Raw genomic sequence first — 23,097 nt, 5'->3', positions numbered from 1 at the left:
TGGGAAAGTAGTCATTAAGTAAAAGAGACTGAGAAACCCATTTAAGCCTTTTCCTTAGGCCTATTATTTTCATATAGGACCTGGGTTCAAATCCCTTGTCCTCAACTTATAGCGTTGTGACCTTCAGAAATGTGTTTATTCACCAATCTTACCAGGTGCCCACAACATGCCAGACACTGGGCTAGTAGCCAAATAAGATATGAATACTGCCCTTGCAGGCTTAGCAGTTTAACAGGGAGAAAGAGACCAGTAAACAAGAAGTAGCAATAAACTGTTAAAGAAATCAAGTCATCTCGCCTACTTCTGCTTGCTCATTGTGAAATGTCAATAACACCTGCCCAAACTAACTCACAGAACAGCTACAAAAATCCATTGCAAATGTGTATCGAATACTCCAAAAACTTGACCTCATAATACATTAGCAAAGTACTTTTTTTCCCCTACTTGTAACATTTTGGGTTCAAAATGATGCCCGTTCCTGTCAATGTCCAGTTTGAACGTTCACTCTGGTTATGCAGCATCCATGAAATTCATTTCTCTGCTGCAAATTTTAGTAAACACAAAGGAAAAAAGGATAAACGGCTTTTCACAAACGCATTTAATATCAAAATCATGATCCCGGCCATAGTTGTAAGGAGCACAACACAGACCTCGCGGCCAGCCTACCTAGTTACAGTGTGTTAAGATAAGCAGTCACATGGTAAGGGAGCCTGAATAATTTAGACTGAAGGAGAAAGTCATAAAGCAGTAAAAGTAGACACTGTCCAAGGTTTCAGCAGTCACTATAATGCTTAAGGTAGGTCATGCTCAACAGCTTAGGCTAAAAGCCATTTCATGGCCAGAGCAAAGTGCCCACACTTTTTTCTGCCTAGAAGTTGATGTGACCTGGGAAAAATCTCAAAGAAAGATGATCTGAAGGGCTGGGTCCCCAAGAGTGGAAACCCTACCCAAGCAGGACCAAGTGTGTGTGACGAAAGCAAGAAAAAGATTCTGTGATCCCTCCCAAAGTTTTAAAAACTGAATGGGACCGAAATCAAACTCTTGGGTATAACAATCATTTCCACAGAAGAAAGAAGGAGGAGACTCTCGGCTGGGATTCAGGTATCATCTGCTTCAGTTGTCCTTTCACTCCATGGCACATGGCCATTCTCAGGCGCCCCTTCCAGTTCAGTCCCAAGTTGCCCCTTCCTCCTGTCTCAACCCTTCCACAGAGGTCACCCTTCTCCATCCCTGTCTCCTAAGCTCCATGCCCCTTCCGGAAAGACTTGCAGTTCTGCGCTGCACCCCTGGCTGCCTCCGCGCCCACCTCGGAGCAGCCCCGGTGCAAGGTCCGCGGCGCGCCCACCCCGCCTGGGCGGGAGCCGGGACACCCCTCCTCGGAGGCCGGAACCGCTGCGCCAGGCCCCTCCCACAGGAAGCCACAGCCCCCCGGCTCCCGACTGCACCGCCCAACACCCACCACAGCCGCCCCAGGCCAGCCCCGCACCTCCGCCAGCCGGCCGAGCCCACCGTGCAGACTCTCGCTACCTGCAGGGACCACAGAAGCAGCGCCCAACTCCTCTTCCACTTCCGCCTTCCACCGCCCGCACTCGGGCCGGGTCACGTGGCCGCGCACGGTCAACTGACCCGGAAGAGGCTGGCCGCACCCGCAGGTGTGAGCAACCCAGGCCTGGCCTGGGGTCTTTTGCCCTAAGGAGTCTTATCCTTTGTATGTTTTAAAGTGTAAGCGTTTTCCGTTCGCCGGACGGCTCCCGAGCAATCAAATAAATTGCGGACTCACTAGTGCCAGGCGCTTCGTAAGCTCCTTCCATAGAACCTGTGGGCGGGTCTATTATTGGCTCCACTTTACAGGTGAGAGGATGCCATTCAATCAATTCATCAAATATTTATTGAGCTCCTTAGTAGGGTTGCCAGATAAAATACAGGACATCCGGTTAAGTTCGGATTTCAGATAAACAACTGTGTAATGTGTATGTCCCAAATAGTGCCTGGGATATACATATCTACACTAAGAAAAGTTTATTTGAAAGTCGGGTGGGTTCGGCTGGGGTGGGGTGGAGGGATGGGGAGAAAAGGCGGACAACTGTAATTGAATAACAATAAAAAAAATTTTTTTAAAGAAAATCAAATTTAACTGGACACCTTGTATTTTTACTTGCTAAATCTGGCCACAGTATGCTTATTATGAGTCAGGCACCGTTCTAGGCTCTAGAAACACAAAACTCCCAACTTTTGTGAAACATCTGTTCTTGTAACAAAAAGCAAAGCTGAAAAGCTTCAAAACCACTGCCTGAGTGGATAAAATGCTCCCCACCAAACTAACTCCCATTCTCTCAATCTACAGAGTAGATAAGAGATTTATGAATTAAAATCAAGATTCTTTACTGATGGTCTGGCCCTTAAGCTTCGGCAAATTGAATGAAGGCCCAATTTTTCACCTTTAATCACCACTGATTAAAAGGACTACAAATTAGCCATAAGCACTGTGCACTAATTACTGTTATTTTTGAGTCTTTAATTTTGGAAGGAGTAAAAGCTAAAGTATATATTGTGGTTTATAAAGCCGTTCCCCTTTATTTCTCTCATCTCCAACTAATCTTCCCCTCAGTACTCTGCTTCAGCCACTCTGGCCTCAGGGCCTTTGGACTTGCTTTTCCCCTGTCTGGAAAGCTCACCCTTTCATTGCTTTCAGATATTTGGTCAATTGTCTCTCTGTTTTCCTGATCACCCTATTTACAATTGCAGCTCATCTCTTCCCCTTCTATAGCCCCCTTCCCGCATATCCCAGTTCCTAAAGCAGTACCTGGCTCATAGGAGGCCTCTTCAAATAACTCGCTCAATGAATAGATTTCATCAACATTTATTGAGCACTGAACTCATTGTTGTAGGACCTACAGATGATAATTTTTTAAAAGACACATAAAAATCTGAAATATGTCATCATAAAGTGCCCCCCAAAAGTTAAAAAGTAAATTGACATGTTCGTTTAAGGAAAAGACCCCTAAAGCTACACAATTAACTACAATGCAATGCAGAAATAATACAGTAACTGCTAATTGAGTGACAGAACTGAAATGTCTTTTTTTAAAGATTTTATTTATAAAGAGGGAGAGAAACATCAATGTGTGGTTGCCTCTCATGCGCCCTGCACCAGGGACCTGACCCACAACCCAGGCATGTGCCCTGCCTGGGAATCAAACCAGTGATCTCTTGGCTCAGAGGCCAGCACTCAGTTCACTGAGCCACGGCAGCCAGGGCTGAAATGTCCAAAGTATAGTGAGAAAAGAGTTCAGATCTGTCCATAGGGAAAAATCTCATTTGGATAATCAGGGACCAGTTTACAGAGGAGAAATGGAGCCACTTTTGGAGGCTAAGCAATGATTGGCAGGCAGAATTTTCAGGCCAAGGAATAAACAAGGGCAAAGGCAGAGACAAGAAAGTCTGGACACTCCCAGGAAAATCCAGGGGATTCTAGGGATACATACTGATTTCACATATCATTTCTTCTGCATCAAGTTTTTCTCTCCCCTAACCCACTGTTAAGCATAGAATCTGATAGCCTCTGCATTTTCCAGTCCTGGAAATGAACTCACATCTTCACTAGCACCAAAGCAGTACCTTCTCCTTTGTAAAGGGCCTCACATGTAAAAGGCGACATTATCTCCAAATGAGTTATAAATTGTCCTCCTATATGTATTTGAAAATATTATTAATGCAAACTGTTTAAAGTGACCACAATTTTCCTAATAGTGTTTGAGGTTGCTTTGCTTTTTAAAAAACCAGGAGCTTCAAAAAGTGATGTGTCAGGGTTCACTTCACCTCTGAGAGCCCCAGTCCCAAGTCACCCTGTTACCACAGGCACTACCCCCAATTCCCCAAACACCTCGTTGGACTTTCATACCTTGGTGCCTATGCCCTACTCATCCTTCAAGACCTGGCTCCAAAGTCATAAACTCTAAAGGTGCCCCGAGTTGCAACACAAAATATTACTTTGTTTATAGCTGTTACATCACATAACCCATGGTGGTATAAATTAGGTGTCCATACATATTTGTTAAATAAATGAAAGTCCTTCTAAGGCTTTAGGGGGCTTAGATACTGTTACAGGGAAGCAGAAAAGAGATAAAAACTATAAAAATGATAAAAGCTACAGTGTCAAGAATCCTTTTACAGGCATACCTCATTTTATGGCACTTTGCTTTATTACACTGCAGAGTTGTTGCATTTTCTACAAATTGAAGGCAAGACCCCACCCCAAGAGCAAAAAGATTACGATACTGTATTATGACACTCTCTTTATTCCAGTGCTCTGGAGCTGACCAGCAATATCTCCAAGGTATGCCTGCATATTAGTAAGTATTCTTAGTGTTTACCAGAGTGGTTCAAAGCCTGATCATTCTTTCTCTGTTTCCCTAATCAGTGGCTCTCAAGTGTGTCCTCCAGATCAGCAGCATCAGCATCACCTGGAACTTCTTATTAGAAATGCAAAATCTCAGGCCCTGCCCAGACCTACTGAATCAGAAACTGAGGATGAAACCCATCAATCTGTGTTTGCAAGCTCTCCAGGTGATTCTGAACACACTCACGTTTGAGAACCACTGATCTATATCATTCTTCTCCATCTTAGGGTTTACAGAATGATCACTGCCAATTTCAGTAAACTTTTTTACTATAGAGTCAAGTTCTGTCCTTCCTTTTTAGGCAACCAGAGCAATCAATTAAAGAAGGAGAAATTACAGATAGGAATACTAGCATTGAGTGGATTACATTTTCTAGGCATGAGACAAGAACTTGATTAGAGTAATAGGGATGAATGTAGAGGGGACCCAGTCACCACAAACATTTCCGAAGTGACATCAATAAGGTTTAGCAAGAGGAATACGGGTTGAAAGTGAGGGTGGAAATGAAGATGACTCAGAGATTCTTATCTTGAGTGCCTTTGTTGGCACTAGTAAAATGCCAACAAAGTAAAAATTGAAACTCTTAACAAGTGAAGAAAGTTTAAGCTGGGGTGGGAGAGATCATTACTTCAGTCTTAACCTTCCTCCTGAGTGAAAATGCCCAAAAGCTTTTTGAAGGATGTGCCTAGAAGGCTAGCTGGGGAAATAAAAAAGGATTAGACCTAAAAGATTTGGGAGACATTCCTATAATGGGATAGATGAAGCCTCGAGGGTAGATAATATTGCTAAAGGAAAGAACGTAGAGAAACAAAGGGACCAAGACCCTTATGGGGAGGTTGTCTTGTTTGCAAGGCAGAAAAAAGAGTCCAGTTAGGGAGGGTGAGAATCCATTAGGGAGGCAGGGGGATCAGGACTGTGAAGTATCACCAAAGTCAGGGAAGGAGAGACAGTCCAGAAAAAAGGAGATGGTCAGCAATGTTTAATTGTGCAGAGAAAACGAGAAGGCAAGCAATAAAAAACAAAAAATTAGATATGATGTACTCAAAGATTAGAAACAGCCTTCAGGCCCTGGCTGGGTAGCTCAGTTGGTTAGAGACTTGTCCCAATCTGCCAAGGTTGTAGGTTCAATCTCTGGTCAGGACACATGCAAGAATCAACTAATGAATACATAAATAAGCGGAACAACAAACTGATGTTGTTTCTCTCTCCCCCCGCCCCAATCAATGTAAAAGGAAAAACAGCCTTCAATTGGGCTATTTCAGGTAGGGTGGGTAGGGCAGGAATCAGTCAGTGGCTCTGGAGGCTGAAGAGGCTAAGTGGTAAGAACCGTTGAGATAGATTGCTAGGGAAGGAAAAAGGATTTGGGTAATTGCTGAAGGGCAACTGAAGGATTTTTGTTTAGAGTGCATAAATTATAGTCAAGGGTTAAAATTGAGGACTTGACAAAGGTTTGTAATAACACAACATCACTGAAGACTGGTGACTGAAAACTCCAGTAACGTTCCACCAAAAGTCACCAGCATGATTTCGTGTTAGGTCAGATTTCAAAATGGTGAAATCTCAGGCTTGATAGGGAATTCAGAAATCATCTCATACCCCTCCAGTCCAATTCAGCAATGACTGAATATTCAGCCTTGCTTAGAGAAGTGAGGTGAGGACATTAAAGTACATAAGACATAGATCCTTGGCCTCAAAATATTCAAAATGAAGTGGGGATATGTAAGCAGCTGTCACTAAAGCACAGCGATTTTCAACAGGTGTGCTGTGAGAATTTTTAAAACATGACACACCTGACTATTTAGTCTGGGGTACTGACCTCTTTTCCTTTAGACTGTCAATTTAAAAAGTGACAACAGCCAATACAATAGCTGTCTGTTGTAAACAAATCAAAATTATACCTTTTTGTCGGACCTGCAAAATATATTCTTTTTGGGGTGCCACAGAGTTTTAGTAGTTTGTGCCATGAGATGAAAAAGGTTGAAAATCGCTGCTATAGCATAATGGTTAAGAAAGGGACTCCAAGTGGGTTTGGGTGTTAATCTTGTTACAACCACCCCACTTACTAGCCATGCTAGCACAGACTAGCTGTACTTAGTTGTCTTGAGTAGCTATCCCTTGACTGTGAAATAGTACCTGATAGGCTTGTGATCATTAAGTTAGGTTATCAGTATTGATTGACTTTTCACAATGAGAATATATACAGATTGTACATTAAAGAACAGAAAAGTGCTCTAAGTCCTGGACGCTGAGGCACGTGTCCTCAGGTATCCCTACGCTGCTGCCCCTCCCCAGGTTTGACCCCGCCCACAGCCCCTGGGTGGGCTGCTGGCGTAGAGCGCATGCACCCTGGTAGCCTGAGCTGGGGGGCTGCGGAGTCTGCCGCCAGGAGGCGACGCTAAGTTGCGGTAGCTCTTACAGTCTCCCAGAGGCCCGGAGTAGAACATCATAGGGGCTGGCGCAAGCGCACTCCGGCATTATTTGGTTAAGATGGCACCCGTGGAGCACGTTGTAGCAGACGCTGGGGCTTTCCTGCGGGATGCGGCTCTGCAGGTACGAGGCGTTAGGGTGGGAGCTGTAAGGTCTGGGCTGGGAGCCCCTGCAGGAGCGCAGGAGATCGATGGGTGTGATGACCTGGGCCGGTCTCTCGTAGGACATTGGGAAAAACATCTATACTATCCGGGATGTAGTCAGCGAGATTCGGGACAAGGCCACGCGCAGGCGACTTGCTGTCCTGCCTTACGAGCTGCGTTTCAAGGAGCCGTACCCGGAATACGTGCGGCTGGGTGAGTGCAAAGCTGGGTCCCAGGGTGCAGATGCGACCGGCTCCGGCTGCGAGTTGGGGGTCTTGCTACTTTATCAACAGTTGATTTAGAAACTTCACGTCCTAAGGAGATTGTGATGGAAAAGAAGCTTCCTGAGTCAGGAGTCAGCCTTGCCAGTCACTAGCTTTATACCCTTGGGTATATCACCCAGACTTTCTAGGCATCGGTTGCCTCATCTGTAAAGCAGGAATAATGAGTACCTACCTCAGAAGTTGCTGGGAGGACTAAATGACGACTGTCACTCAGCATACTGTCTAGCACTTTGCAAGCATCCAGTAAATTTGATTGGGTTAAAAATAGAAGAGTCCGTAGGTCAGAGTGATGATTGTAGTGCATAATTGTTTGGGATGTGGAGGCCAGCTCCAAATTTTAAAAGGGGGCGAGGGGTGGCTTTTGGCTTTCCAGTAGTCCTGAAAAAAAAAAAAACCTAAACAATTATCACTTGACTTAGCATTGTTCTCTTGGGGATCAAGGTGATGATGCTCAGGAAAGGTCCACGGTGATTGGAAGTGTCTTTACGATTTGGAGGCTGATAGTGGAAATGTTGGCTACATTATTTGTAGAAGTTTGTGACTTTTGTGGCTTTCTCCACCAACTTACTGTGAAGTCTTTGACAAGTCACTTAATCTTTCTGAGGAAGTACTAAATAGGATTTACTTCATGGGATTTGGTTGAGGGATGAAATGAAAAGCTTTTCACAGTGCCCAGTGGAATTGCTCTGTTACTATTTGCTTTTTAGGAAATGTGAGCAGTATAGTTACTGGTCCACGAGGCAGCGTAGCACAAGACATCTCTCTGTTGATGTGTCAGAAAACTTTACTGTGCATGTTTATCCATGATATGTCAGGGGAATGCCGGTAGTAGCAGCTGGCATTTACTATGTGGTAAACATGGGGGATGTTTGCTTCATACACAAAAACTTCAATACTTGTTAGAAAGCAGTCGATAATTTTGTTTCATCGTACACTACAGCGGTTATTGGTTGGATTAACTTTCCATCACATTTTGGGATCTGATCATTTGTTCTGTTAATCTGGATTGTTAAAGTAAAATAATTTCAGAACTGGGAAGGAAGAGACTTATCCTGACATAATACCCAAAGTTACCATAGATAAAGAACTTACCATCTGCAAATATTACGCTAACTTTGAATGACTTTCCTTTAATGTTGTTCTCATGTTCCTTCATCTGTACTCAATAAGGATATCACAGTAAACCTAATTGTCATGAATCTCTGGTGGAAAATACAGATGTCAGCTATGATTAGAAGAAGATGAGGCAACAGATGATAGGGTTGAGAGAAGTTTTCCTTGGCATATTGATCCCAAGTTCTTTTCATACTTTCATTATGGTTATCTAAGGTCATATGACTTTTTGCCTCTAACTGAAGTTGAGACTCTTTTGTTTACAGTGACTGAATTTTCAAAGAAAACTGGAGACTATCCCAGCCTCTCCGCTACAGATATCCAAGTCCTGGCACTTACCTACCAGTTGGAAGCAGAGTTTGTTGGGGTGTCACACTTAAAACAAGAACCAGAAAAGGTACATTGGGAGGATTGCTCGTTTTGTTTTCACTTCGTTATGGGGAGTATCAGATATACAGAAGCAAAGGGAATTGTATAATGGACTCAGGGTCCCCATCGTTCTGCTTCCACAGTTATCAACTCATGACCTTTCTGTTTCCATCTCTACTGACCCGCCAGCCCTTTTGAACTGAGACATTGTTAGACATCGTATTGCAGTGATAAATATTTCTCGGTGTGTCTCTTTTAAAAAGTTACCACAAAATTATTATACGTATACAATACTACTACTACTAATTCCCTAATATTGCCCTGGATTGAGTGGCGGCCTGCCAGCCAAAAGGTTGCCAGTCCTGTTCCCAGTCAGGGCACAGGCCTGGTTTGTGGGCCAAGTCCCCAGTTGGGGGCACTTAAGATGCAACTGCACACTGATGATTCTCTCCCTTTCACTCTCCCTTTCCTTCTAAAAATAAATTAAATATTTTAAAAAATAATTCCCTACTATTGTCAAATAACCAGTTAGTATTCACGTTTCCCAGTTTTATAAAATTTTAAAAATAGTTTATTCGCTTGGGTCAGGCTCCAAACAAAGGTCATACATTGCAATTAGCAAATGTGTCAGCCTTTTGATCAGTAGGTTCTTGGGAAGATTGGTTACATTTGAAAAATGAAGAGTAAGAATCAACTTTATCATTTCTTTTTTTTTTTAGTAGAAACAATTCTTTTCAAAAGCAAGAACACTTAAGTGCTAGCCTTTTTCTTTGAACCCTTGACACCTTCAGAATTCCGGGTTCCTGTTGGGCTTTTAGGCACTTGCCCACCTTAGTTGGGTTGAAGAGAATAATGGATTTGTGCCTGGGCTCCGTGGGCTGTTTCCAGGCCAGAGGATTTTGGAAGCCAAATAATTAACCTTACAATAATTAGTTTCAAATAGTGTTAACAAAGAATTGCTTAATGTCCTCGGTCTTAAGTCACCAAAGCCACGGTGGACTCACATTCCTATACTCGTTGGAACTGCCTACAACTTGTTTTCAACTAGGTTTAGAGTCTTTCAATCCACAAGATCTAAAAACACCACCTCAGATACAGACTTCTGCGTGTCAGTGGAATGCTTGCGGAGATGGGGGACGGAATAGTACATAAACCGACTGTGGCTGGTACTGTCTATCCCTCATTCTTACAAATTGCCTTTTCCTGCAGCCTTTTGGGCAGGAGTTAGGTATTTTTTATCAGAAGCTTTAAAACAGCCTGTCTTTTTACCCAGCAATTCTACTCTTAGGCACTTATCCTAAGGATACAAACAAAGATATTTCCAAGCTTTATAGATGATGGTGTTCATGACAGCTTTATGTATAAAGGCAAAGAAAGGAATGTCCCAAAGCGGGTATTTGGTAGTGGAAGCAGCGAACAATTCTTTACATAACGTCATTTCAGTCCCTGATGAGCCACGTGTACAACGGCACATGCTGTATAGCCTGGGTGTGCAGTAGGCTGGACCGCCCCAGGTTGTGTAAGTGCGTTCCCCGACGGTAGCACAACGAGGAGACTGCCTAACGACCCATCTTCCGGAATATACCCCTGTCTTTAAGTGGCACGTGACTGTATATAGTTTCCAGTTTCTTTAAACATTGAGTATCTTTTACTTAAATAACCGAGGGAAAATACTTTTTTTTTTCAAATTATAAGAGAAATTTTATACAGAAAGTTACAGAGGTAGTAGAATTGAGCTGGCTGGGCTGCGTAGACTCAGGAAACAAGTTACAGAGGCAGAAGAAGGGCCCTGGGAGCTTAGGAAAGAAAAGGTGCCTGGGGGAAGTGGAGGGGGAAGGGAGAGGTGTGGGCGTGCTCCTAAGGGGGACCACCTGTTTTGTTTTAATTTCCCATGTTGAATTTTCAAAGTGTATTTCTTTACTTAGAGCTGTCACTTTTCTTTTTGCAGGTTCAAGTGAGCTCATCAATTCGGCACCCCGAAACTCCTCTAAACATTTCCGGTTTCCATCTGCCCTCAAAGGTAATTCCTTAGATAAATCGTTTTGTCGTGCCCTTTCTGTTACAGGTCCGATCTCCACAAATTGTTTACAGTGAACCAGATTCACCTAGACTAATATCATAGTTTGTCCCGCCCTGTCTGATCTGACTTGTATATCCTATATCACTTCATCCGTAACCCTCTAGTGTTCAGGTATTAAAATTACTATTCTTTTAACCTCAGCCTAAACCCCCACGAGAAACAATAAAACACGAACACCCAGACGGTGAGCCTGAGGACCTCGAATTCAGTTCCTTCCTGTTCTGGAGAAACCCTCTGCCTAATATTGATCGCGACCTGCAGGAGCTGCTGGTAAGGCCAAGCTTCACTGTCTCCTGCTGGTGACAGCACACTAGCTCCCCCTGCTGTTCCCTGTGGGCTGGGCGTTAGTGAATTCTGTTATGTATGTTTCAGATTGACAAAGGTGAGGATGTTGCAAGTGAGGATGAGAAGGAAGAGAACAGATTTGAAGAAACGAAAGATGAAGATAGTGATGACAATGAGGGGTGGATAACCCCCAGCAACATCAGGCAGATCCAGCGGGATTTTGAGCAGTGCACCGTCCCGAAGGACGTGCGGGTCGGCTGTGTGACTACAGACTTTGCCATGCAGGTGGGTGGAATGGGCATCAGTGAGCCCTGGGCTTAGTGTCACACCTGTCACAGGCAGCGGTCCCTCAGAGGTTTGGGTGTGTGTGCAGAGCTATTGTGTATTGCCTGTGCTCTTTGGTAATTTTTCATCTGCTTGGAGGCTAGAGAATCGTAATGTGTGTTGGATATTACATTTGTAATGTTTACTATTCATAATCTGTTGATGCTTTTCTTCCAGGCTGTAAGTGTTCTTTTCTCAATTAAGTACTTAAAGAAAATAGAGAGGGTTTTCAGCCCAGAATGAGTGTATTTGCTCTGTCAAAATAAATGTCGGTGTTAAGGGAGATCGCTAATGAGGGGCCGCAGTGAAATGATGAGCACAGACCCCAGCACCAAGACAAACCTGTGGCCTTGTTCTAGTTTGCATGTCTTGTTATCCTAAGCTTACCTTCCCTCAGCAGAAGCCCTTTGGGAGCCCAACCAGGGTTTGTGAAGTTCTTTAACTGTAATTATGCAGTTGTTAAAAAGAAAATTGAATTGTGCTCTGAGTTCAGTTCTGCATTAACTTGTTGGTGGCAGAATGTTCTGCTCCAGATGGGGCTGCATGTGCTGGCGGTGAACGGCATGCTGATCCGGGAGGCCCGGAGCTACGTCTTGCGCTGCCACGGCTGTTTCAGGTAAGTTGCTGATAGTCAGAGCCAGTGCCTTCTACTCAACACTCCTCTCTTCCTGTCCCTTTCCCACACTTCCTGAAGGAGAGCCTTGCCTTGTATACCTCATTCATGTGTATCCCTCATTCCACCTAAGAAATCAAGGGAGGCCCTTTTGATCCTTATGTTTGTGGCATAGGGTTCAGGGTGTGGGTTCTGGAGCAAAGAGCCCCCCTCTTTTGATAAGTACTGAAATGTGTGTGGATGGAACGATGCCTGGGATTTGCTCTGAACTGATGCACAGGTGGGAGGTCCACCATGGGGCTTTAGGGGGTAAGAAAAAGGCAAAGCGTTGGTGTCTGCTCTCACTGCCCATACACATTCAACCTTAGCAGCTATTGTGTTTCCTGTATAATTCGTTAATAGATTCTTGGCACCTCCAGAACTACCTCTTGGCTTGCTGCCTAGGCTCACGTTTGGGGACACAGCATTTAGAGTTATGATAATGTGCCCCTTGAGAAAGTACGGTGATGTTAAGAGCATTTATTCTGGAGCCAGACTCTGTGGGTTTGTAACTGCCCTTACAAGCTATGTCACCTTCAGTAAGCTACCTTACCTTGCCTCAGTTTCCCCATCTGTACATTGAAGATAGTGGCAACCCCATAGGATTGTTTTCACGTGAAACTTGTAGACTAATGCCTGACAGAATTCAGTAAGGGTTCATTATTAATGCAACAGTATGCTCAATTTGCATAGTAGCGTACTTGCTCTTGTGTCTTTGCCTTTGCCTTCCGCGAAATGCAGCTGCAGTTTGCTTATATCATCAGCATGAGGCCAGGTGGCCTTGGTCTCTGACAGGTTCGGTGCAGTGGAGGTGTCCCCCACTGGCTGTCATTTCCTTCTGGAGTCCTAGACTCACCTTGTGCTCTGGGGACAGGGTTCGTTGCCTGTACCTACAGTACAGAGCATCTCTTTTTATGTCCCCAGGACAACATCTGACATGAGCCGAGTGTTCTGTCCCCATTGCGGAAACAAGACCCTGAAGAAAGTGTCTGTGACTGTCAGCAACGATGGAACTCTGCACATGCACTTTTCCTGCAACCCTAAGGTGCTGAATCCACGGGGCCTCCGGGTAGGTGACTCACCCTCTGACAGCAGGGACTGAGCCTGGGAAAGTGACACTTCTCAGCACCAGCATCAAAAACAATGGAGGTCAGAAAAAATTCTCGTGGTTTCTACAAGAGAGTTTCTGACAGCCTGTAATCCAGATGCGGAGACAGATGGGGGAAGTGCACGACTGAGCCCCCACGGGAGGCTGTAGGTGTTTGCAGAGTAATGAGAAATACCCAGTGATTCCAGGCAGTAAATGGTGAGGGCCAAGTGCACTTGGGGTCACAAAAAGGGAGGTCACATATAGTCTGGCGGTGGGATTTGCGCAGGTGTTTGAGGATGGGCAGAATTTCCAGAAGCTTCGTGGACTGGACAGATAGAGGCGTTTAAGTGCTCAGCACCAAGGAAAGGCCTGGGCTGGATACACAACAGCTGTGCGTTTGTTTTGAGGAATCTGGAGAGAAGGGTGGAGACAGAATGACCGAGAGTGTAACCACCTGGGCACTGCGTTCTCCCAGTGTGGCAACTGCCACTAATGTGCGAGAATTCTTACAATTTTTCTACTTTGAAATAATTTTAGATTTGTAAAAAAGTTGCAAAAATAGTACAAATAATTCCCATCTACCCATCACTTAGACTTCCCTGTGTGAATCTTCTACCACATTTGCTTTATCATGTTACACAGTAGTCCCCTTATTTGCGGTTCTGTGTACTGCAGATTCAGTTACCCACAGTCCACTGCAGTGTGGAAATATTAAATGGAAATTCTAGAAGTAAACAGTCCATAAGTTGTGCACCATTCCGAGCAACACGATGAAACCTCACGTTCTGTACGCTCCCTGCTGTTAGTCACTTAACCAGCTCGGTCACCAGATCAGCTGTCGCAGCATCACAGAGCTTGTGTCCGAGTCACCCTTACAGTAGCCTCACACCACCTGCCATGCCCACGCCGTGCCCCCCGCCACGGCGCTCCTCACGTAGGCATGGTGCCATCTCACAGCATCAAAAGAGGACGGTAAGCACAGTGCAGTAAGATATTTTGAGAAAGAAACACAGTCACATAACTTTTATTACAGTATACTGCTACTAGTTCTATATTTTATGTTGTTAATCTCTTTTAAATTAAACTTAATCATAGATATGTACGTATAGGAAAAACAGCATAAATAGGGCTTGGTATTGTTTGCAGTTTCAGGCATCTACAAGGGGTCTTGGAACGTCTCCCCTGTGGATAAGAGGGAAGTGCTGTGTATGTGTCCTCAGCTGTTGAGAGTAAATTGTACACGATGATCCTTTGCCCCTGGCTACATTACTACTTCCTGAGACAAGGTCTTACATAACCGTAGTATAATAATCAAAGTCAAGAATTAGAACATTGCTGCAATCTAATCTATGGACTGTATTTAAACTTGACCATAAATTTCCCCTGTAGCAAAAGAAGGGTTTTTGGTTTGGTTTTGTTTGGTTTTTGGTCCAGGACCCAATCTAAGATCACACATTGCATTCTGTTGTCACGTCTCTTCAGTCACTTTTCAGTTGAAGTGGCTTTTCAGGTCTTTGCTCTGTCATGACCTTGACATTTTTTGAAGAGTACAGGCAAGTTGTTTTGTCGAATGACCTGTACTTTGGGTTTGTCTAGTATTTTGCCTCATGGTTAGACTCGGGCTGTGCACTTTTTGGCAAAAACACGGGAAGGGAAGTATCCTCAGTGCATCGTGTCAGGAGGCAGATGATAATCAGTTGTCCAGTTTTCTTGGTGATCAAAACCAAGAAGTTGCCCTGGCTGATGTGGCTCAGTGGGTTGAGCGCCAGCCTGCCGACCTAAAGGTTACTGGTTCGATTCCTGGTCAGGGCACACGCCTGGGGTGCGGGCCAGGTCCCCGGTTGGGGGTGTTTGAGAGGTGACAGATCAATGTGTCTCTTACACATCAATGTTTCTTTCCCTTCCCCTCTCTCTATAAATAAATAAATAAAATCTTTAAAAATAAAACTTGAGGAACCATTCAATGGACTGCTCCTCTTCCTTTAAAAAAAACAAAAACAAAAAGTTAACATTGCTATACTACTACTGTCTAATCAATGGACCATATTCAAACTTTGCCACAGATTTCCTACAAAGTTATTTGTGATAGGTAACTTATGAAAAGATACTCTAATACTGTGTAAATGCTGTTTTTCATCGAACTTTAACTCATGGCTAAAGTTACTTGAATCAGTTTTTACAGTGATGGTTGCCCAGTGGTGATATTCTAATTCCATTATTCTTTCTGTATTCATTACTTGGCATTCTGCTGTAAAGAGGAATTTTCCCTGTTAGTGTGTTTATTTCTATGAGTGTGGTCTTTGTGGGATTTTTGTTTAGTCTGCAGGCTGTGATCCATTATTGTCATTAGTTATTTAGATGCTCAAGCTGTTCATGGAGGCCTGTCAGGTGGCTTCTGTGCCCTTCTGTTGTGTCCCAATTATTTAAACACTTCCTTTATTTCTGGCACAGCAAGATGTTCCAACTCTCGTTATACTGCCTCTGCCCTGGAGTCGGCCATTTCTCGGAGCAGCTCTGGGTCATCTGTATGGAGAATGGGTTTTAGAAGCAAAGATCTGGGCACCGGGTGTGCTCATTGTCCCAGGGTGTCATTGATTCTCGGCCCACAGTGGACGGAGATGGTAAATGCGTACATGTGTATATAAATACACACGTGTATTAAACATTGAATTTATAACTTTAATTTCAGCTCAACACCATAGAGTTCGTTCTAGGCCCCTCATATTCATGACACCCTTATTAACTCCATTTTCCCTGTTTATTTGTTTTACCCTAGAATATATGTCATTGCTTCAGAATTGCTTATATATACTATTGTGAAAATGGTACTTCCTTACTGGAGTTGTTTTGTTTTTGTTTTTAAGATTTTATTTATTTATTTTTTAGAGGGAGGGAAGGAGGGAGAAAGAGGGAGAGAAACATCATTGTGTAGTTGCCTCTCACGTGGCCCCCACCGGGGACCTGGCCCACAACCCAGGCATGTGCCCTGACTGGGAATTGAACCGGCAACCCTTTGGTTCACAGCCTGCGCTCAATCCACTGAGCTATACCAGCCAGGGCTCCTTACTGGAGTTTTTATTTATATAATTTTTCCTGTTTAGCTGAGGGTATGTAGTCATAATACTCTGTTGGGTTTTTCGTCTGTGAGTGGAGGTGAGGATCAGGTGGGAAGATGCATGTCACGTGCTTAGTGAGTAGTAGGTGGTTAATGAGAGATTCCAATGATGTCATCGCCTGCACCCCGAGCTGTCAGATAAGCTTGACATTAACAAGATCTGACTTGTATGAATTGGATCACCGTCCTCTAATGGCCTGTCTTGCTTGCAGTATTCACTTCCCAACCCCAAAGGGGGCAAATATGCTGTCAACCCTCATCTGACTGAGGACCAGCGCTTCCCTCAGCTGCGACTCTCCCGCAAGGCCCGGCAGAAAACTGATGTGTTTGCCCCGGACTACATAGCTGGGCTGTCTCCCTTTGCAGAAAATGACATCTCCAGCCGGTCAGCCATCCTGCAGGTCCGAGACAACACTTTGGGAGCCGGAAGGAGACGGTTAAATCCCAACGCTTCCAGAAAGAAGTTTGTGAAGAAAAGGTGAAGTGCTAGGTCCTCAGGCAAACTGGACAGCTGCTGCAGCTGCCGAGAAGTTCTGGTATTGCATTCCCCCAACTGTGCTGGTTCCGTAACCATCTGGATGGAAGAACAGGCCCGGCTTCTGCATGCTGCTTCACGGCTCCTGTTGGGGGGGGGGGTCTGTGGTGGGCCTTGGCTGTGCCTCGGCCTGTGAGCACCCAGAGAGCTGGGGTTCCTGCCATGTTGAGGGGAACTTGATAAAACAACAAACAGTGCACTGGAGTAAATCTTCAGCATTGAACGAGGGGAACTTCCAAGTGATAATATTTTTCTAATAAATATGATTGCAAGTTTCTGTGCACTCTCATTAAATAGGCCAGAATTTTTCTTCTTTGGTAATTTGAAGGCTAACACTTAAAAGTATACACGAAGATCAAGCATTTAGATTGCTCTTTTTTACAAGGAAATAATACTATTTGTTATAATAAAACTAAGCACTGACATATTTTCTCTCTTTAATTTGAAAACATCTCGGTCATTCAGGAAAGTTCAGCATTGTGAACTCCTGTAGGGCCTTTCACCAAGATTCACTCATCATCCACATTTCTTCTCACTTGCTTTCTATCTTTGTTGGCACCCAAGTATACAAAGTATCTCCTAGGAAAAGGATGTTCTTTTATGCAATCACAGTACAATGACCAAATTCTGGAATTTTGATTCATTACTGTTACAGAGCATATAACGATTCACATTTTACTCAATTGTCCCAATGTTGTTCCTTGTAGCATTTCCCCCCAATTCTAAAGTGTCTCAGCCTTTTGTCAATTTGTGAAATTGACATTTTTAAATAGTACAAGCCAGGTTTTTAAAATGTCCCTCCACTCGGGTGTGACAGATCGTTTCCTCAATTACACTGAGGTTATTGCAGGGGGCAGGAATGCTGCGTGGGGGATAGTTAGGTCCTCCGTGCAGCGCAGTAAGTGATGCCGACTTTGATTACTTGGCAAGTGAACCTGCTGAGTCCTAGCTCTTTGTACAGATAGTGTGCACACCAAGTGCTATCTTCAGTTCCTTAAATTAGGGTTTTTTTTCCTGTGTGGTACTCTTACATAATTTTATTTTGGTTCAAATGCAATTTAAAGTTTTTTCTTGTCCTGTTTTTTAAAATATGAAAACAGATCCAAAAGTCAGAACTGTAACTATAAAGTCATCTGATGTATGCTGAGAGCTAGATACCATTCCCTCCCCTCCCATTTCTCCTTAACGTCTGTAAATCTGTCATTTGTTTCTGATTTATCCTTTTGTTTTTGCAAAGATAATGCGGGTGTGTTACATTCCTTTTTTCTCCCAGTAAAGCAGTAAACTGTATTTTTCCCCCACTGAATGGCACTCCATGTCAGCTCAGAGATCTACCTTATTCTTCTTACCAGCTGCCTAGTACTCAGTCGTAAAGAGCTACCAATTTAAGCATTTAAACATATTACAGGGTCCCTGTTAAGTACTTCATCTGCATTAGCCCATTTAATCCACAGAACATGGTTATGAGCCACTGGGACTGTTATCTCCAGCTGTCTTGAGCTAAAAGAGGTTAAGTGACTTGTCCGAAGTCACACAGCTTGTGCATCCAGGCCAAGTTTTCAGCTGGGCCCATCTGTGATTTTATGCAGCAAACATACCCATTGAGATAATAGAAAATGGGCCAAACACTTTGTGTCTCCCTCACCCACCATCTTTGTGAAATCGTGCATGGGTGCCACCTGATGGGGTGACAACGAGAGCCCACCCTGGGCGCTGGAGGAGAGGAGAGCGGTGGCTAGAGTCTGGTGAGAGTTCTGCCCCTGCCATCTCTCCTCGTCTACTCTGTTATGTCAAACACAAAAGTAAGGAGTAACACGTAACACCCACGTACCCAAACTCAGCCTTGCCAAGTCATAACATTTCACCGTTTACTTCAAATTAAGAAATAAAACACTTTAGATTAAAAAAAAATAATAAAAATAAACGTTTGCCCTGGCTGCTGTAACTCAGTGGATTGAGTGCCAGCCTGCAAACCAAAAGGTCCCCAGTTCAACTCCCAGTCGGCACGTGCCTGGGTTGTGGGCCAGGTCCCCAGCTGGGAGCATGAGAGGCAACCGGTTGATGGATCTCTTGTACTTCAGTGCTTCCCTCTTCCTCCCTCCCTTTCCATCTCTCTAAAAGTGAATCTTTAAAAATTAAAAAAAAATTTTAAAGGTTTGTAAAGAAAAATAGTCTGTTGCAAGAAAAATAGTCTGTTGCAACCACCCAACTCCACCATTGCAGCACAAATGTAAGCCAGACTCCCGTGAGTGAAAGGTGCGAGGTGACAGCTATGCAGTGCTCCAGCAGCTGTAGTTTGTCCATCCTGGCAACTGTGATCTGGCTACCTCTCCTGCTCAAACTCCCCATCTCTCTTCCCCTTCTCCCCACTTTCTTCCTATTGCCATTTGACATATTATTTGTTGCCTCTCCAGTTATGGCCGCAAAAATATTACCCCAAAACTTAGTGGTTGAAACCACCACTTACTTTGCTACAGATTCTATGGGTCAAGGTCAGCTTGTATGGCAGACTTGAAAAGGCAGGGGGGTCAGGTGGGTGGGGAGGAGAGGGCTGTATTTGTCTGAAGAACCATTCACCCAAATGTCTGGTAGTTGACAAATGGCTGTAGCCTGAGACTTAGCAGCAGCTGTCAGCCATAACACACAAGTGTAGACTCTTCCTAGAACTTGGGTTTCACAGCATGGTTGCTGGGTTCCAAGGTCAAGTATCCCAAGAGAGATCCACAGGGGCATTCAACCCACAGCCCATGGGCAGCGTGCAGCTCAGAATGGCTATGAACGTGGCCCAACACAAAATCAAAAATTTACTCAAAACCTTTTTTTCACTCATCAGTTTTCGTTAGTGTTTGTGTGTTTAATGTGTGGCCTAGAGACGCCAGAAGCTTGGACACCCCTGGCAGAGTCCTATCATTTCCTATGACCTAGTGCTGGAGGTCATGCAGCATCACTTCTGCTGTGGTCCATGGGTGGGGCAGTCACGAAGTCCCACCCACATTAAAGGGAAGGAGAGTTGGATTGCACATTTTGTTGGGAGTGGTATCAAGGTTTTAGAAAAGCAGGCAGAGATTGAAAACACCGCTGTGGCAATTTTGGGGAACGACAATCTGCTCCTTGGTCCATCTCCCACTATCAGAAGTCCGGCTCCTTGTGGAGCGGGCTTTACTTTGTTTATTGGTCTAGCTTCACCACAGAGAACAATGCCTGGAACATGGTAGGTGCTCACTAAATATTTGTGAGGGTGTAATAGAAAGATGCTAATAATCTGCCTGTTACACACACACACACAACCCTAAATTATGTAGACAGGAATGACTAGTGGAATGACACAGAAATAAATGGACTTTTATATTTTGTAGCCATATTTTAAAATAAGGATAACATTTCCACTGAAAACATCCAAAATTCTAACACAATTATTTTAATTAAATGTGACAAATGACATGGATATTACTTGTCCGAAGTGAAATCTTTCGTCTGGGGTTTAGTAGTAGAAAGAAGAGAAACCCTGATCAGATATACTTAACTTGATGTTTGAGAATACAAACATAAGGAACGCTTGTTTATATGATAAATTGTACTTGAAAGCTTTGACTGCCAGTTCAGGATATTCGGAACTCATATTAAACCCATATCCTACGGGCAAATATTCCTTGATTGTCACTTTTAATGAGGTCATAATTCTGCACTGCCATCTTCTTTAATATACCACACAGGTAATAGTACAACACTGTTGGCATTTCCCCAACACCCCGCATGTAAGCTGTACCACGGTAATTCACAGCCACGCAGCACATGCAAAACTCGGACGTCTAGAACAGGCCTCAATTATTAGCTGTTTTTTACCCCAGTCCATATAGACAGGAAGATATCTAGAGTGGAAACATCGAATATGTCTAGCTCACTGTGTGTGTGTGCTTATGTATTTGGAGGTAAATTCTCATAAATGATGAGACTAATTCTGTGATCCACAATTATGAGGAAGGGCGGTGCATACTTACTAACAGCTGCTTAGATCTCTTCAAACATTGAGAACTGGGTATTTTTAATCGTTCTACAGATTTCATGAAGCTTGGTGCCCAGGTCTTGGATGATGTTTAAGAATTGCTTGTGGAATTGAAGGCATAACTCAGACCAGTTTGGAGAAAATAGTCAAGAGGCAGACAGTGCTTTTTCCTTCTCTTTTAGTTTGCTCTTGGCAATGACAAATGAAAGTGTTCACGCAAAAGCTAAGGAGTTGCTAGTGGGCCGAAAAGGATCAAGCATTGAAAATGGGACTCTCCTATTCCTTAACTTTGGATGTGATCTGACACCAAAGCCCAATTTGCTATATCAGATAAAATCTCTTCACAACAAATGCATGCCATTTCAAGAGAAATTTCAGCTTAACCACGTGGTTAAGCCCAATAGAGGATGACCTATTTGACACTATGTAACATGACAAAGTTCGGGCAGAACACAGGAGCACAGGAAATCGGACAGAAGGGCGTGTGTGCTGTGCAACAGCAGCGGTGGTAGCGAGACAACGCGGCAAGACAGGTTGGGGTTTACAGTAGGAGAATCCTGTCTCCCCTGATCCCAAGGACCCATTCCCTCCAGGGATACTTGGCTGGTAGCCATGGGAACCACAGAGGACAACAGATGCCCAGGTCCCCAGACAGGCCCAAGTGTGGCTCTGAGCTCTTGTAGTGAGTCTGTCATCCACAGCTCAGAGAAAAGCAAGAGGGCTTTGGGGACTTCTCGTGCAAAAAAGCAACCACACATGTGGATACAGTACCTTAGCAGGAGACTAATGAGGCTGTTTGTGTTCTTTCATCAGGAGTGGGGGGACCCCTGAGGGTTCTCCTACCCCTGCTTTTTGTTTCTGGATAATGAAGGCTATCAACAGAGCTTCCTATAGCTCTGCGGTGCTGCGGAGGCCTTGGGGGAGGCAGGGGGCAGCCTTGAGGACACTGTTTCAGTTGATACATGATGCCTGGGATGTGTACACTCCCAGGACAAAGGCCTGCTCAGATAAGACCGTGGGCATTGGACAATCTTAAACTGACAGCAAATCAAAGCTGGAGGGACCTTTAAGATCATGCAGCCCAAACCCAGATTTTTAAACATGAAGCAACCAAGGCTCAGAGAGAAGAGCATTAGCAACTGACCTGGAGCTAGACTCAAGAATTCTGATAGCAAGTAATGGCTGGGAATGGGCTCTGGAGTTCGAGGGCCTGAGTTCAAATTCTGCACAACACAACTGACGAGGTCTATAGCTGTGGATAAGTCACATAACTGCCTGGTGCGTCAGCTCCCTTATCTGTAAAATGATCATTTTATTCCTTACCTCACATTATACTCAGAAACTATTACAAAGCAGGCCTGGGCCGGTGTGGCTCAGTTGGTGGGAGCATCATCCATACACCAAAACGTTGTGGGTTCGATCCCCAGTTGGGAAGCCTCTCTCCCATCAATGTTTCTCTCCCTCTTTCTCTCTCTCTCTCTCTGCCCCCCTTCCTCTCTGTCTAAAAGCAACAATGACAACAAAAAATGTCCTTGGGTAAGGATTAAAAAAACCCTACTATAAAGTGGATCAAAAGCCTAAATATAAGAGCTAAAACTATAAAAGTTTTAGAAGAAACCATAGGTATAAATCTTCATGACCTTGGGTTAGGCAATAATTTCTTAGCTATGACACCAAAAGCACAAGCAATAAAAGAGAAGTTTGGTAAGTGAGACTTCATAAAGATTTACAACTTACATGATTCCAAAGGTACCACTGAAAAAGGAAAGTGAATGGGAGAAAATATTTGTAAATCATATATCTGATAAGGAACTTCTATAAAAGAAACTCTTACACCTCAATGATAAAAATACAAACAACCCAATTTAAAAACGTGCAAAGGATTTGAAGAAACATTTCTCCAAACAGGTATATAAATGGCAACATGAGAAGATGTTCAGCATCACTAGTCATTGGGGAAAAGCAACTGAAAACCACAATGAAATACCACTTTGCACACATAGGATGGCCATAATAAATAAGATAGACAATAAAAAGTACTGGCGAGGAGAAATCAAAACCTTCATACATTGCTGGTAGTGATGTAAAATGGTAAAATGGTAGAGCCTTGGAAAGCAGTTTGGCAGTTTCTCAAATGCTACACATAGTTACCAGCAATTCTACCTCTAGCTATGTACCCCAGAGAGATAAATACCTATGTCCACATAGAAGCTTGCATTCCAATGCTCACAGAAGCATTCATTACTCATAAAAGCCAAAAGTAGAAACAACGCTAAT

The 23,097-nt window shown here is 43.8% G+C and overlaps 2 protein-coding genes across 3 annotated transcripts in view; one reads left to right on the top strand and one right to left on the bottom strand.

Annotated features, from left to right (window-relative positions):
* The window catches only part of WWP2 (WW domain containing E3 ubiquitin protein ligase 2), a 148,239-nt gene extending 146,631 nt beyond the window's left edge, over positions 1–1,608 (bottom strand). The window contains exon 1 of one of the 2 annotated variants that reach the window (XM_024556137.4): positions 1,528–1,608. The gene's annotated coding sequence lies outside the window, so the exon portion shown is untranslated. Of the gene's footprint in view, positions 1–1,486 lie in introns of both variants that reach the window. The other variant, XM_024556138.4, reaches the window with a different exon arrangement.
* A 102-nt stretch (positions 1,609–1,710) lies between these two features.
* NOB1 (NIN1 (RPN12) binding protein 1 homolog) lies at positions 1,711–17,092 on the top strand. Its single transcript, XM_045191930.3, has 11 exons — positions 1,711–1,851; positions 4,421–4,566; positions 6,819–6,950; positions 7,051–7,183; positions 8,634–8,764; positions 10,685–10,756; positions 10,958–11,086; positions 11,189–11,386; positions 11,944–12,041; positions 13,002–13,146; positions 16,495–17,092. Exons 3-11 carry the CDS (start codon positions 6,888–6,890, stop codon positions 16,762–16,764), a joined length of 1,239 nt encoding a protein of 412 aa, XP_045047865.2. The 5' UTR covers positions 1,711–1,851; positions 4,421–4,566; positions 6,819–6,887; the 3' UTR covers positions 16,765–17,092.
* The last annotated feature ends 6,005 nt before the right edge of the window (positions 17,093–23,097 follow it).

This window comes from Desmodus rotundus, chromosome 12, assembly GCF_022682495.2.
Source record: "Desmodus rotundus isolate HL8 chromosome 12, HLdesRot8A.1, whole genome shotgun sequence".
Taxonomy (NCBI): Eukaryota; Metazoa; Chordata; class Mammalia; order Chiroptera; family Phyllostomidae; genus Desmodus; species Desmodus rotundus.
Note: the sequence above shows the minus strand (reverse complement) of the source record. Positions and strands in the feature narration are given on the sequence as shown.

Bases quoted from the DNA above. Each gene is read 5' to 3' on its own strand.
- NOB1 (XM_045191930.3), top strand. From the start codon at position 6,888: ATGGCACCCGTGGAGCACGTTGTAGCAGACGCTGGGGCTTTCCTGCGG. The intron at 10,757-10,957 runs GTAATTCCTTAG...TTTTAACCTCAG, and splicing joins GTTTCCATCTGCCCTCAAAG to CCTAAACCCCCACGAGAAAC. The intron at 11,087-11,188 runs GTAAGGCCAAGC...TGTATGTTTCAG, and splicing joins GCGACCTGCAGGAGCTGCTG to ATTGACAAAGGTGAGGATGT.